Raw genomic sequence first — 16,105 nt, 5'->3', positions numbered from 1 at the left:
CAAGGGCAGAAGATATGGTTAACCCCCTTCAGAATGAATGCTTTCATCTTTCATTTTCTTTTATACTTGCTTCCTGTTTCCCTGTTGCACCAGAAAAATATAATCTCATTCACTTCCATCCACCTTCTAGCTGTCATGTGTAATGCACCAACACAACAGCACCACAACCAGGCCCCACATACATTTCCATGGCTTCCTTCAACTGTTTTCCATTGACAGCACGTTGCCTTCTGTATACCACAGTACTCCAGGTCATTCTATCCCATATATACCTTTCACCTTCTTATATGTTCAGGTCCTGTGCACTGACATCTTATTCACTCTATCCTTCCATCTCCAAATTGGTCTCCCTCTTTTTTCTTTTTCCCCTCCACTTCTTACACATATATCCTCTTTGTCATCCTCTACTCACTCATTCTCTCCATTATGTGCAAACCATTTCAGCACACCCTCTTCAGCTCTCTCAACCACACTCTTTTTATTACCACACCTGTCTTTACCCTTGCTCGATCAAGCCACCTCAAACCACATACAGATACACAATTTGGTGTATGATGAAAATTATATCATTTAGGATGCAACATCTATAAGACAACATTTAATCTCCAACACACCCACCCACTTCCACACATCCTCATCTATACTCTATTCCTCATATCCATACAACATCGCTGGGACTACTTTACTTCTAAACATACCCATTTTTGCCTTTCCAGATGCTGTCCTCTCTTTCCACACATTTCTCAGTGTTCCAGGAACCCTCACCCCCTCACCAGCCCTATGACTCAACTGCTCTTACGTGATTCCATTTGCAGCTATGTTTGCTTCTAGGTATCTAAAGCACCCCACTTCCTCCGAGTTTTCTCCATTCAGATTCATACCCCAGCTAACTTGTCTCTTTATACTACTAAATCTAATAACTTTGATTTTATTCACATTTACTTTCAACCTCCTTTCACACACTCTACCAAATTCAGACATCATCTTGCAGTTCCTCACTTGAATCTGTTATCTGTATCCTGTCATTAGCAAACAACAACTGACTCATTTCCCAGGCCCCAACACCCACTACTGATTGCATACCTGCCCTTCCTACCAAGACCCTTGCATTTATCTTCCTCACAACCCATCCATAACCAAATTAAACAGCCATGATGGCAACACACACACATTCCTGCTGCACACCCACCTTCATCTGGAACCATTCATCCTCCTCTCTACTTACTTGCTCACATGCTTTACTCTCTTAATGAAAACTCCTTCCACTCCATATATTCATAACACCTTCTACAAAGCATCTCTATTAACCCTATCATATGCTTTCTTCAGATCCGTAAGTGCCATATGAAAATCCTTCTGTTTTCTAAGTATTTCTCACATTTCCTCCAGAGCAAAACCTAATATACACATCTTTTAACATTCCTGAAACCACATAGTTCCTCCCTTGTCAGATGCTCTGTGCATGCCACCACCCTCTCCATCACCATGTTCCTCCCTTGTCAAATGCTCTGTGCATGCCACCACCCTCTCCATCATCATTCTTTCATACAACTTACCATGTACACTTCGTAAGCTTATACATCTGTAATTCAAATACTCTCCTTTGTCCCTTTTGCCTATATGCAATCACATTTTGTATACGTGCATTCTGCCAATCCTCAGGCACCTCACCATGATCCATACATACAGTGAAATTCCTTATTTACTAATAAACAATGTAGTCACCCCCAATTTTACCCTATTAAAAGTTGTTACCTAATGTTTGAATTTTGGCATTGTGGCATCACTGTCATGACCTTTGTTTTGCCCATTCATGTAAACAGCTACTCTCTCTCTCGCCCATCCACAGTCAGCACCAGTATTAGCTGTTATGTAATGTTCGTACAGTAGTAGGTGGGCAATGTTATATAACGTTGGGAACTTTTGCATCATGACTGCACGGTGAAATTGGGTGATGTTGCATCTCTTAACATGTACTATCATGCCCTCTGTTTGGACATGCCTGTAAACAGCCACCCATGCTTGCCCAGCTGGGGTCAACGTCAGTATTAGCTGAGACAATGGAAGGTGAGGATAGGTCATGCTCTTCACTGCTTAGCACTCCTCCCCTCCTCCCACAGTCAGCTATGATGCAGTATCTCATAAGTAACTCCTCGTACCTTTGTTTTTCATCCAATTTTATATATTTATGTATGTATTGGCTTATTCCTTGATACTTAATTATTCTTAATATATGCTGCCTTACACGGATGTATGTAAAACTCCGCCCTCCTTTAATGGGTTAAGAAATTCAACTGCAATACCATCCACTTTAGCCACCTTGCCACATGTCATCTTATCCAAGGCTTTCACCATTTCTTTGCTCTTCACCAAACCACTTTCCATAACTCTCTCACATTGTATACATCCCACACCTAAGTACCTTACATCTGCCACTCTGACATCGAACACATTCATCAGATTTTCAAAATATTTTTCCTTTCTCTTCTTCACGTCATTATTGCCAGTTACTACCACCTCATTTGATCCTTTCAGATGTTTCTATTTGTTCTCTTGTTTTTTCTCATAGTCAAACTCCTTCCAAGACATCCTATTCTCCCTGAAGTTTACTGATTCTTGCTCACTCCAACTCTCATTTTCCCTCTTTTTCAGCCCCTGTGTCCTCCTCTTGACCTTCTACTGCTTTCTCTTGTACATCTTCCAATCACATGCATTCCTTACCATACACCTCTTTATTGTCTTTCACTGGCAACATTTCTTGGTCATCCCACTGTTTACTACCCTTTCTCACCTGCCCATCTTCCAACGTCAGCATTCCACTCACTTCTCTTACATATGCCAGCATTGCTTCCCTTAATACCTCCCATTCTTCTACCTTCCTTTACTCTCACCTTTTGCCAGTCTCCAATTATTTTCTCCCGATATTTCTTTTCACAAGGCTCTTGTCCACTTACTTTTCTTTCTTAGTTTCCTTCACCACTCTTTTCTCACCTGAATCATTTCCTCTTTTTCCAATAACCTCTGCAGTCTTCACCATTGCCTCTACTAGGTAATATAAGACATCCCACCATCTTCCTCTCTTGGCAGATTCACATCCAAGTCTCTTTTACATTCCTGTCAGTTAGTGCATAATCCAGTAATAATTGGTGACCATCTTTCCTACTCAACACACATTTATGTATGCCCCTCTCTTTAAACCAGGTATCCCCATCATTAGTCATCTTCTCAGTACACAGTTCCACAAGCTGTTCACCATTTCTGTGTACCTAAGCGAGTACTCTAAGCCCCCATTTATACCATCAGCTCCTACATTACTCCTTTTGCATTTGAATCATCCTTCAATAATACTGTACTCAGTCACTTTCATCAAGACTGCTAACATGCTATCTCAGCTTCTCCCATGCCTCTCTTCATCACCACCCTGTCAATTTGACATGTAGTAATCATAAAATGTAATTAAGAGTATGATTTCTTTTACAATTCCTTTGCTTCCCAAGACAGTGGAATCACATACGATTCCTCAAAAAATGTGGAATTCATATGATTATGAATTCTGATTACGATTACATGTCTGCTGCCATCTTGAACTGAATTCCCCCAGAACTGAAGTGATACGATGATCTGACCACATAAAGGATAGGTGACAGACCTGAACACATACATAACATTTTCCTTAGACCAACTGACCACATACTGGACAAGCGACATAGACCATCTGATATAGACTGGACAAGTGATATAGACCATCTGACCACATACTAGACAAGTGGCACAGACCATATAAATACACATTGGACAAGCAATACAGACCATCTGAGTACACGTTGGACAATGACACATACCATCAGACCACTTACTGGAAAAGTAAAATAACACATTGGTGACACGACCACTGAGCCTCTAGTGCCTGTAACTTGACAAATCCAGCTCATGAATAGAAGTTTCATCACTGTTTCCCAGTTCTCTGTGTCTTGCCCCACCCACCTCTGATTTCCATAATGTTAATTTCATTTGTAGTGATCATGAAATGTAATCCTGAGTGTGATTGCCTTGGAATTCGTTATGATGAGGATTCTTTGGTCTCTAAAGACAATGTAATAAACTTTTTTTTTATAATTCCTCAAAACTGTGGAATTAATTCCAATGATTACAATTCATGATTATGAATTGTGTGCTGCTGCCTTGAATGAAATTTATTTTAAACAAGAGGCACAGACCATCTGGTCACAGACTGGACAAGTAAAGTAACAAGTTGGTGTAAATTGGTGTAATGTTTACAGATGTGAAATGCAAACCTGATAGTGCAGCCCTCTTGTGGTGTGAATCAGAGTGTATGTGAGTGCTGGTCTCTACTGGAGTGAGTAAGTATTGCAACTCTACAATATCAGTAGCTTGTGTGAATGATTGTGTATGAATGATGTGGCATGAAGTTTCCTGTTGGAGTATTACCCTATGATGGGTTGGAATGTATCGTGCAGCACTACTGTACATACCCTCCAAGTAAATGCACCTGTCATACCTGTGTTTCCCTCATGCAACACTGGAACATGACATAATGAGTTGGAAGAAACACTGAGCTTTTTGTCCACTAAGGGGTTACAGACATTATTGAGATGGAGTAGGATCTTGATCTATTTATTCCCAGTGTATGTCTCATCTTTGCAAGCTGCAAGTGACGGCCTTAGAGAGAAATGGTTTTTCAGTTTTTAAAACCTACATTTTTCTCCATTTTCCAGAAATATTACTTACTGTAGTTAATGCTTAGTGAAGCAATGAAATAATGTTGACGGGTAAAGTATTACTTAAACTTTTCTTGATTAACCTGAAACTTTTCCATGGCTTTATTTACAGTGATTTTTGATCCAGCATCTTTCTATGGTCACCATGAATTTGACCTAGCAATTGCTGCAATGTTTGGGGGCTTCAGTCGACGGTTTTGGGATGAATATCACAGCATCATTCCCAAGGCTCCTGGTTGGAACAATAGGCATAAACTGTATAAACTCTTCCACAATATCAATCACTGGTAAGAGAAAACTAAGCACATTTACCCTTGACATTTTGAGTTAACAGGGTGATAAACTAGTATATTAATGGTTCTATTCTGTATTCAACACAAGTTATGATTACCTTTTCCTGAAGATTTCTCAGAAGTTCTTGCAGCTAGATACCAATGCACACATATCATAATTCCAAAACAAAGTAACTGCCCCTCTCTAGTATAGCTGTCACTCAAAAATCCTCTAGTAAAATGGTAGGAAAACTGGCATTGAGCTGCAGCTGAAACCACAGCTCCCTATCCATAAATAGGCCTCACAGATCTTTCCATGTTTTATCCCAAATGCTTCACATATACCCTGGTTCAGGCCACTGACAGCATGCTGACCCCTGTATACCACATCATTCCAATTCACTCTTTCCCATGGACACCTTTCACCCTCCTACACGCTCAGACTCAGATGGCTCAAAATCTTTTTCACTTCATCCTTCCATCTCCAATTTGGTCTCAACATTCTCCTTGTTCTCTCCACTTTTGACACATATATCCTCTTCGTTAACCTTTCCTTACTAATTCTTTCCATGTGTCCAAACCATTTCAGCACACATTCAGCTGTCTCAACCACACTCATTTTATTACCATGTCCCTCTTACCCTTTCATTACTTACTAGATTAAACCACCTCACACCACATATTGTCCTCAAACATTTAATTTCCCACACATCCACCCTCCTCCATACTCATGCCTTACAACCATATAGTATTGTTGGAAATACTATTCCTTCAAACATACCCATTTTTGCTCCAAGATAATTTGCTCTCTTTCCACACATTCTTCATCGCTCCCAGAACCTTCCCCCCCTCCTCCACCCTATGACTCACTTCTGCTTCCATGGTTCCATTCGCTGCCAAGTCCACTCCCAGATATCTAAAACACACTTGTCCCTCAACCCTGCTGAACCTAATAACCTTGCCCTTATTCACATTTACTCACAACTTTCTCCTTTCACACACTTTTCCAAACTCAGTCACCAACTTCTGCAGTTTCTCACTTGAATCAGCCACCAGTGCTGTATCATTGGTGAACAACAATTGACTCACTTCCCAGGCCCTTTCATCCCCAGCAGACTGCATACTTGCCCCTTTCTCCAAAACTCTTGCATTTACCTTCTTAACCACCCCATCCATAAACAAATTAAGCGACCATGGGGATATCACACACCCCTGCCACAGACCAACCTATACTGGGAACCAGTCACTCTTCCTACTCATACATATGCCTTACACCCTTGATAAAAACTCTCTGCTTCTAGCAGCTTACCTCCCACACCATATATTCTCAAGACTCCCACAAAGCATCTCTGTCACCCTTATCATAAGCCTTCTCCATATCCACAAAGGCTTCACACAAATCCATGTGTTTTTCTAAGTATTTCTCACATATATCTTTCGAAGTAAACACTTGATCTACACATCCTCCACCACCTCTAAAATGCACACTGCTCCTCCCCAATCTGATACTCCGTACATGCCTTCACCCTCTCAGTCAACACCCTCCCATACAGTTTTCCAGGATTGCTCAACAGATTTATACCTCTGTAGTTTGAACACTCACCTTTATAATAATAATAATAGCAATGCTATTTCCTGTGTGGTGGGGTAGCAACAGGAATGGATGAAGGCAAGCAAGTACGAATATGTACATGTTTATATATGTATACGTCTGTGTATGTTGATATGTATATGTGTATGCATGGGCATTTATATATGTATATGTTTATATGAGTGGATGGGGCCATTCTTCTGTTTCCTGGTACTACCTCGTTGACACGGGAAACAGCCAGTAAGTATAATATATATGAATATTTGTTTATGGATGGGATGGTTAGGGAGGTAAATGCAAGAGTTTAGAGAGAGGGGTGAGTAAGCAGTCTGTTTGGGATGAGAAGGCCTGGGAAGTGAGTCAGTTGTTCGCTAATGATACAGCTCTGGTGGCTGATTCTAGTGAGAAACTGCAGATGGTAGTGACTGAGTTTGGAAAGTATGTAGGAGAAAGTTGAGAGTAAATGTGAATGATAGCAAGGTTTTTAGGTTTAGTAGGGTTGAGGGACAAGTTAATTGGGATGTAAGTTTGAATGGAGAAAAAGTGTATAGTAGGTTTTTGTGATTGATCATGGTAAAGAGAATTGTTAAACACCTAATAGGTGAAGAAAAAGGTGAACTGAGTAGGGAAGTGATGTGTATAGAACATCTGTATGCACTTAGATGGGTAATGGAGAAATTTAGGGAGTAAAAGAACATTCATGCATCATTTATGACTTAAAAAAGGCATATGATGAAATTATTGGGGAAACTTTTTAGGTTTAGTAGGGTTGAGGGACAAGTTAATTGGGATGTAAGTTTGAATGGAGAAAAAGTGTATAGTAGGTTTTTGTGATTGATCATGGTAAAGAGAATTGTTAAACACCTAATAGGTGAAGAAAAAGGTGAACTGAGTAGGGAAGTGATGTGTATAGAACATCTGTATGCACTTAGATGGGTAATGGAGAAATTTAGGGAGTAAAAGAACATTCATGCATCATTTATGACTTAAAAAAGGCATATGATGAAATTATTGGGGAAACTTTGACTTTACATAGCTTACATAAAAGTGATTAATTTGTTAAGAGCTTCTGTAATGAAAGTAATGCTTATGTGAAAGTATATAGTGGTTTGAAATGAAGTAGTTGGTCAAGGTTGTGTACTGTCACCATAATTGTTTATTGTATTTCAACCTCTGATTGAGCCACTGCTCCCTTGATTTCACCTATATGTGTTTATGAGGTCAGTTGCTGCTCATTCTTGGAGATTAGACAACCATGTAGATTTCTGCCCAGTCTTGTAATGTCATTGGCATTATGTTCCATGTTGCTCTCTGCCCAGTCTTGTTATGACATTGGCATGATGGTACAAGTAACACCAACCCACGTCACTGACTTGTTTACACTTCAGCACCCTGGATTTGTTGACCACGGTGTCTGCTTTCATTACCCTATTATGTTTTTACCTCATGACCATCATTCTTAACCATCAGGGATGTCAGTTTTATATAATTTTCTGATGTCTTTGTTTAAAAATATGAACTGAAAAAACGTTACTTTTTTGGGGGGAAGAGGTCATCTTTTGGACCCTGCAGTGCTTGATGCAGTTGGTATACCTGGCTAGTCATGTATTTGTGAGTTCATCATACTGGTAGGAGGTAGCTTTTTTTTCTTTCTGCCTTTATAACATGTAGATTACTGGCATTCTGTCCAGACATACAATCTCTCCTTGTCATATGTAACACTTGATAACACTTAACTCGTGCAGCTCTAGATTTTCCTGTGGTGAGCACTATGCGCTAGCCTTGCCTTTTCGCACAATGTTACAAGCGGTAGATAGAATTATTAAATAGGAACATTTAGTTAGGAGCATTAGATAGAAAAATTAGGTAGTAGTAGTTGGTAGGAGTATCAGATAGAAGTAGTTGGTAGGAGTATTAGACAGAAGTAGTTGGTAGAAGTATTATATAGAAGTAGTCATTAGGAAAATTAGGTAAGAGTCTCTGCAAACACTGCTCTAGACTTGCCCTCTGCTAGAGGCCTGTTAAGGGTTTGGCACGAAAGGCCGAGAAGCAGCGCTGGAGTTATTTGGTTATGGAGACTGTTGCTGTAGCGACCCCTTTGAAGGAGTTCCAGTTAGAACAGGCGTCAGTGATAAAGATAGATAGTAGTAGCTGGTAGGCAGCCACCAATGAGGGAGTTATATTACCAGTACTACCTGCCAGGTTATCAGGAGGGTCAGTGATGGCTGTGTAGTGAGCCTGCACTACAGAGATGGTCAAGTTGCATTCCTTTGACCCAGGTAGCTGACTTTTCCTTCTGCCTCACCTACATGTGGACTGTTGGCATTCTGTTCATAAACATACAATCTCTCCTTTTCACACATAACACTTGACAACACTTTACTCACTCAACTCATTTTTCCTAATACTAGATTTTTCTGCAGTGACCACTATGTGTGAGCCCTTCTCTTAGCAAAATGGTGGTAGCAGTAGATAGAAGTAGTAGTTGGAACATTAGACAGGAGCATTAGGTAGTAGTAGTATGTAGGAACATTAGCTAAGAGCAGTAGGTAGAAGTAGTAGGTTAGAACATTAGGTAATTATAATTGGTAGGAACATTAGGTAGGAGCTTCTGAAAGCACTGTGCTAGAGTTGCCCTCTGCCAGTGGCCTGGTGAGGGTAAAGTATTAAAAGTTAAGAAGCTGCACTGGGGTTCACCAGTTATGGAGACAATTTTGCTGTGGCTATCACTTTGAAGTTCCCAAAAGGAACACATGTCAGAGACATAGGTAGATCAATTGATTGTACTGGTGTGGCAGTCTTTATGACTCTGTAGTAGTTTTACTCTGGCATTTTTGTTTCTTAAAGGTAGTCTCTGCTTTATATTCAAATTTTAGAAGTTTTAATTGGATAGGCTAGGTTATTTCAGTACAGGGATCTCTCAACTTATGTGAAGTTGATTTATGCCATTTTAAGAATAAAGTGCATGGTCCATTTACTCCTACTTAATTTTTTTTTTTTTTTTTTAACTATTCGCCATTTCCCGCATTAGCGAGGTAGCGTTAAGAACAGAGGACTGGGCCTTTTTTGGAATATCCTCACCTGGCCCCACTCTGTTCCTTCTTTTGGAAAATTAAAAAAAAAAACGAGAGGGGAGGATTTCCAGCCCCCTGCTCCCTCCCCTTTTAGTCGCCTTCTACGACATGCAGGGAATACGTGGGAAGTATTCTTAATCCCCTATCCCCAGGGATAATTTATGTTGGCTTAAATTTGGAATAATGCAATCATCATTGGGCTAGCAAAGTGGTGATGAAGCTTTACTAGTGACATGTAAGAAGCACGTTGGTGTGGTGATACCGGTGCCATGCAAGAAGCACAATGTGGTGTTGCAAGTGCCATAAAGAAGCACATGTATGCATGATGTGAATGCAGTCTGTAGTCACAGAGTATTCTGTACTGTATTATTTTGTATATTGCACATGTTTTGCTCTCTACATCATGCCACTAAAGCATCTTTTAAGATCTCCTGGTATGAGTGGTGCAAAGAAGGACAAGGCCAAGGTTAAAATGGATGTGTTCAAATGTTATGAGAGAGAGGTGAATAAACAGCTTATATTAAGCATGCCCTTGGACTCAGTAAATCTACTTTCCAAACTATTCATGATAGTGGAGAGAAGGTCAAGGAGAATGCCAAGAGTGGAACATCAATTATTGCATCTAAAAACTCATGTTCCAAAACAGAATGTAATGAATGTTGAGCACATGGATCGAAGACCAAATTTATGAAAATGTTTCCGTCAGCATGCTTGTGAAACAGGCTAAGGCCTGGAGTATAAATGATGACTTGGCAAAATGCACAGCATTCAGACAGTGAATATTTATGTAACTCTTTACCCAATTGTTTCCATGTTTTATTAAGTACTACTATAACATGATTTATAGAGACAGTAAAAAAAGAATATAATATCCCATGTTTACATCCACAGGAATCACTTTGGGGGAGGATATCGTAGTGGCAGCCTACATTTGATGCGAGACTTATGTCTTTAAAGATTCTTCATGTCAAGATATGTGATGTTTGGATAAAGAACTTGTGGTAATAGCATTAGGGAAGTAATGTGTGAAAGAGGGACCAAATTTATGTGGTAACGAGTATCTATAGAGCTATTTCAAAAAATTCCTTGCATTTCTCTGTGTAACTGTCAGCTCTTAAGGCATTAACGAGCTGAAGAGACATAAGTGACTCATATTTTAGGTGATGGGCAATAACTGAAGAGGAGTACAACAAGTGGGTTGTGAAATGTAAATTAGAGATGTTTGTATAGATCACCTTGTAATGATGGAACAGGTATAAACCAACAGGTTACTGGATAGCAAATCACCTTATTGTGACTGTGGAACAGATGTAAAGCAACACAATTCATCTTTGGATGTAAAAAACTTCAACATCAGATTTAGTAAACTTGGTTCTTTTAAGAAATTTTGGGGACCAGGAAGCTCATATTTATAGCTATCAGATGCAGAGCTTTAGTAATCATGTGGGATGGCCCCTGAAAGCCTATGAACGTTTGGAGTCTTGTGATGATTTCATCTCTCAGCCTGATATACTCTTTGGAGATGTATTTTCCAAACATCTGAGATTGCTCATACTCATATATCTCTGGAGGAAAGACATTTCATGTTATTAATCCATTCACTGTTTTTGATCCTCACATTAGTGTTGGCCATGCACAACACTATTCTTTTTTTTTCTGCTAGTCTGCTACTTATTATTCTTGTAGGTGTTGGTGTCACTGGTTAGGGATTACTTGCATATCCACGAGTATACCAAAAATGCATCATTTACCACAATTAATTCAAGGTGTAGCTAAAAAAAAATAAAGTAAAGGAAATTTTGATAAAAACACTAATGATACTGTAGAAATATCCAGCAGGAACATAAGGAAGGAAACTTTGACTTAGAGTTGCCCTCTGCCAGTTACCTATCAAGGGTGAGGCATTAAAGGCTAAGAAGCAACACATGAGTTTACCAGTTATGGAGACTAAGGTGACCACCCCCTTGAGGGAGTTCCCAAAAGGAATGGACATCAGAGATATAGATAGATACATAGATAGACATTCATTTTAAGCAATCTACAATATGCCTTTTTCTTCTCCTCAACAGCATTTCTAATCTCATTCACCCACCATGCACTTCCACTGTTATTCTTTTATTTCACGATCTTGTGTCCAAATGCTAATTCTACAGTGATTAATAATCTTTCTCCATTCACTTCAAACACCTCATTCACACACGACTACATCCCAACATTCACTACACTTTCATCTAAACTTTTTGCCACTCCACTTTCATGTTTCTCTGTGCATTCTTATTGATTCATCTTCTCCCTTGCCAACACTTTTACCTTTCCATTCTTCCTTATACCATACCTCCACTTCTCCCTGATTTTAAGATTCAGAAGGGCTGCAAAACTCAGAATCTTCAAAGAATCCTTTACAACTCTAGCATCCAGTTCCAGCACAACCTTTCATCCACTGCACACACCACACAGGCAGTCAAGCCATTTGTTCTTTTCTTCCATCATTTCTCATCTATGTACATCTGCGAATCATCTTGTGTTAATAAAAGGTATTTGCAAGGAATAAACCCCTCCCAGGACAGACATCCACAAGATTAAGTCCATTCTCATTTACTCCAGGTACTCCCCACTTACCAACTATCTCAACAATTTCATCATATCCCTTATTTGCATTCATATCGCCCATTACCATTTTCCGTACCATTTCTCTTTCCATGCCCTCCCACAACTTCCATTCATCATTTCCATTTCGCTCCATACACCCTACCTTGTTATATGAGTTTCCCCAATTCCCAGCTTATCCAAACTAAAAATTTTAATATTCTCTAAAAGTTTCCTCTATTTACTCTCACCAGTCATCCCATTAACATTCAGAATCATCTCCCTCAATTGCTCATCTATCTACTCACTGGCATAACTGGTGAACTCCAGAGCCACTTAGTCTTTAGTGCCTCACCTTTGACAGGCCACTCAGAGGGCAACTCCATTGCAGTGTTTCCTAGAGGCAAAGATATACAGAACATAAACATAATAAACAATATTAGTTCTAAACAGCTATAATTTTATGAATTCAAACTAGTTAAATATGATAATGAATTGCCATATACAGCAGAATAGACTATATAAGAATAAAGTGCCTAATTACAAATTAGCTTAATTTATAATTCTAATTATCAAATATTTTAGATTAAACCTTTCCAACATAACAGTGACAGGTAAGCTTACTACATGAAAGTATTCATTATTAATACAGTGTGCAACAAATATGTACAGTTTCAGTTTAATCGATCTATATATAACAGAGCTGGTTACACAAATTATATATGGTACTGTAATTAGTGATACAGCTAAAAGAAATGAATTCAGAAAGTTCAACACATGACAGTGTATGTAGAATTGAATTTATGGCCACATAATATCAGAGGCATATGTTATTTATATACAAAGCAGATACTGTCCTATATTATACAACTACAAAAATGACAAGTTCAACATGAAATAAATTTTGGGAAAACTTATTTATGGCCAACATAATGTCATATGAACATTTTTCAATGTGTATCAAATAATGGCCACCATAATTTCATATGAACATATTTCAATGTGTAACAAATGAATACAAAGTTTCACTTTAATTCACCGATACCTGTGAGAGGAAATGTTTGTGGTCTATTACTTTCAGTCTACACTGTTAACTTTTTATACTTTGATCATTATAGTACTTATTTTTATAGTTTTTCTTGCATCACTTATTTCCTGTATTTTACTTTTTATTTACTATAATAAACACTTTCTATTAGGGGTGTTTGCATTACATATGATCACTTCCTCTTAGTTAACCCATGCTATTATTCCTGGATGATGGCATTTATAATGTATTTCCACCTATCTTTTTTTTTTTTGACTATCATTCCTTGCTTAGATTTTTGTTGTCCAGGAAAACACATTCTCAACCAAAGCTCCATATTCCTACATGCCTTGGAAGGAAACTAAAGGGGGCAACAGCATGGGGCTGGAAACTCCCTTGTATTTCAGTTTCTAAGAGAAGGAACAGAAGAAGGAGCTAGGCAGGGAGTGTTCATCCTCCTCGAAGGCTTAGGGTGGGATGTCTAAATGCGTTTAGATTTAATGAGGGTGCGAGGAAAGGAGAGATAGGTAGTATGTTTGAGGAAGGAATCTTGGATTTTCTGGCTCTGAATGAAACAAAGGTCAAGGATAGCTCTGAATGAAACAAAGGTCAAGGATAAACATGAAGAATGGTTTGAAAATGCCTTAGAAGTAAAGTCAAGGAAGGAGTAGTGCTACTTCTGAAGTGGGAGTTGTGTGAGTCTGTGAAAGAATGTTAGGAAGCAAATTTCTGAAGTAAATACTAGATTGATGTGGGTAAAAATGAAAGTGGGTGGTGTGAGACGTAGATTGATGGGGGTAAAAATGAAAGTGGGTACAGCTGAGTGTGTCAGCAGTTTTGATGGAAGGTGAGCAATGTGGCATTTGAGTGTATAATTTGGATGCATTATTTGGGAATGTTATAAATGGAAATGGTGAAAAGTCTGTGGAGTTGTGTACTGAAAAGGACTGATGATGAGGAATATCTGGTTTAAAGAGAGGGACATTCTCAAATATACATAGTGAGTAGGAAAGATGGTCAGTGGACATTATTGGTATACATATTCATTGATAGGCATGAAACAGAGACTTCTGGATGTAGTTGTGCTGAGATGGGCAGCTGGTGGGATGTCTAATCACTATCTTGTGGACATGAAGGTTAAGATTTATAGAGGTTTTCAGAAGAGGAAACAATGTTGGTGAAAAGAGAGTGGTGGGAGTAAATGAGCTTGGAAAAGATACTTGTGTGAAGAAATACAAGGAGAGATTGAATGTAGAATGGCAGAAGGTGAGAGTAAATGAAGTGAAAGAGGTGGGTTAGGAATGGGATGTATTTTGGGAAGCAGTGCTGGCATGTGCAAGAGAAGCATTTGGCAAGTGAAAGGCGGGAGATGGGCAGATTGGAAAAGGTAGTGAGTAGTAGGATCACGGAAGTTGCATATGAAAAAAAAAAAAAGAGAGGCATTTGGGCAGTGCTTACAGGGAAGGAGTGCAAATGACTGGGATATATGAGAGAAAGTAACAGGAGGTCATGAAGAAGGAGCAGGGTTTGAAAAAGAGGACAAATGAGAGTTGGAGTGTGGGAGTATCAGTAAACTTTTGGGAGAATAAAAAGATAATTTGGAAGTAAGTTAATAATATGCAAAAAGACAAGGGAACAAATGGGAGCATCAGTGAAGGGGGCAAGAGTGGAAGTGATAACAGGTAGTGGTGAAGTGAGGTGATGGAGTGAGTGTTTTGAAGGACCATTAAATGTGTTTGATGACAGGGTGGCAGTTGTAGGGTGTTTTGGTTTGAGTGGTATGCAAAGTTAGAGAATTATGGAGAGTGGCTTGTTGAAGAGAGAAGAGATGGTGAAAGTATGTAAGCTGACATGTGGTGTAGATGATACTGGAGTTCAGTTTATTTGGAAAGGGGGTGACTTGTTGACTGGTTAGTAAGGACTGTATATATGGATCATGGTGAAGGGCCTGTAGTCTGGGGGAAGGCTTGTATAGTGCCATTGTATAAAGGCAAGGGGGTTAAAGGTAAGTGTCCAGACTACAGAGCTATGTGTTTGTTGAGTGTACCTGGTGAGTTGTATTGAAGGTTACTGACTGAGAGGGTGAAGGCTTGCAGAGAGCATCAGACTGGGAAGGAGCAGTGTGTTTTTTGAAGTAGCAGAGGATGTGTGGATTAGGTGTTTGCTTTAAAGATTGTGAGAGAGAAATACTTAGAGAAACAGAAGGATTTGTATGGGGCATTTATGGATCTGGAGAATGCATGTCTTGTGGAAGGTGTTAAGAATATACAATGTGGAAAAGTAGTTGCTAGAAGCAGTGAAAAGGTTTTATCAAGGGTGTAAGGCTTGTGTATGATTAAGAAGAGAGGAGACTGAATGGTTTCTAGTGAAGGTTGTTCTGTGATGGGTGTGTGATGTTGCCATACTTGTTTAATTTGATTATAGGTGGGATGGTAAGGAAGGTAAATGTGAGTCTTGGAAAACGGGTTAAGTATGCAGTCAGCGGAGGATGGGATGATGTTTAATTTGATTATGGATGGGATGGTAGGGAAGGTAAATGTGAGTCTTGGAAAATGGGATAAGTATGCAGTCAGTGGAGGATGGGATGACCTGGGAAGTGAGTCAGTTGTTTTTGCTGATAATACAGAACTGGTGGCAGATTTGAGTGAGAAACTGCAGAAATTGGTAACTGAGTTTTGGAAGAGTGTGTGAAAGAAGCTGAGAGTAAATGTGAATAAAAGCAAGGTTAAAAGGGTTGAGGGACAGGTCAGTCAAGGTAGAGTCTGAATGGAAAAATCTTGGAATGAATGAAGTTTTTAGGAACCTGGGAATAAACA

General features: G+C 39.2%; 1 protein-coding gene across 5 annotated transcripts in view; it reads left to right on the top strand.

The window, feature by feature from the left end:
* The window catches only part of LOC139762085 (ketosamine-3-kinase-like), a 31,395-nt gene extending 17,935 nt beyond the window's left edge, over positions 1-13,460 (top strand). For all 5 annotated transcript variants that reach the window (XM_071686987.1, XM_071687088.1, XM_071686837.1 and 2 more), the window contains 2 exons: positions 4,852-5,026; positions 10,568-13,460. In XM_071686987.1, coding sequence (XP_071543088.1) covers positions 4,852-5,026; positions 10,568-10,631 — 239 coding nt within the window. In that variant the 3' untranslated portion in view covers positions 10,632-13,460. The remainder of the gene's footprint in view (positions 1-4,851; positions 5,027-10,567) is intronic.
* The last annotated feature ends 2,645 nt before the right edge of the window (positions 13,461-16,105 follow it).

This window comes from Panulirus ornatus, chromosome 1 (assembly GCF_036320965.1).
Source record: "Panulirus ornatus isolate Po-2019 chromosome 1, ASM3632096v1, whole genome shotgun sequence".
NCBI classification, from domain to species: Eukaryota; Metazoa; Arthropoda; class Malacostraca; order Decapoda; family Palinuridae; genus Panulirus; species Panulirus ornatus.
The sequence above is the reverse complement of the archived record's forward strand: the minus strand, read 5'-3'. Positions and strand labels throughout refer to the sequence as shown.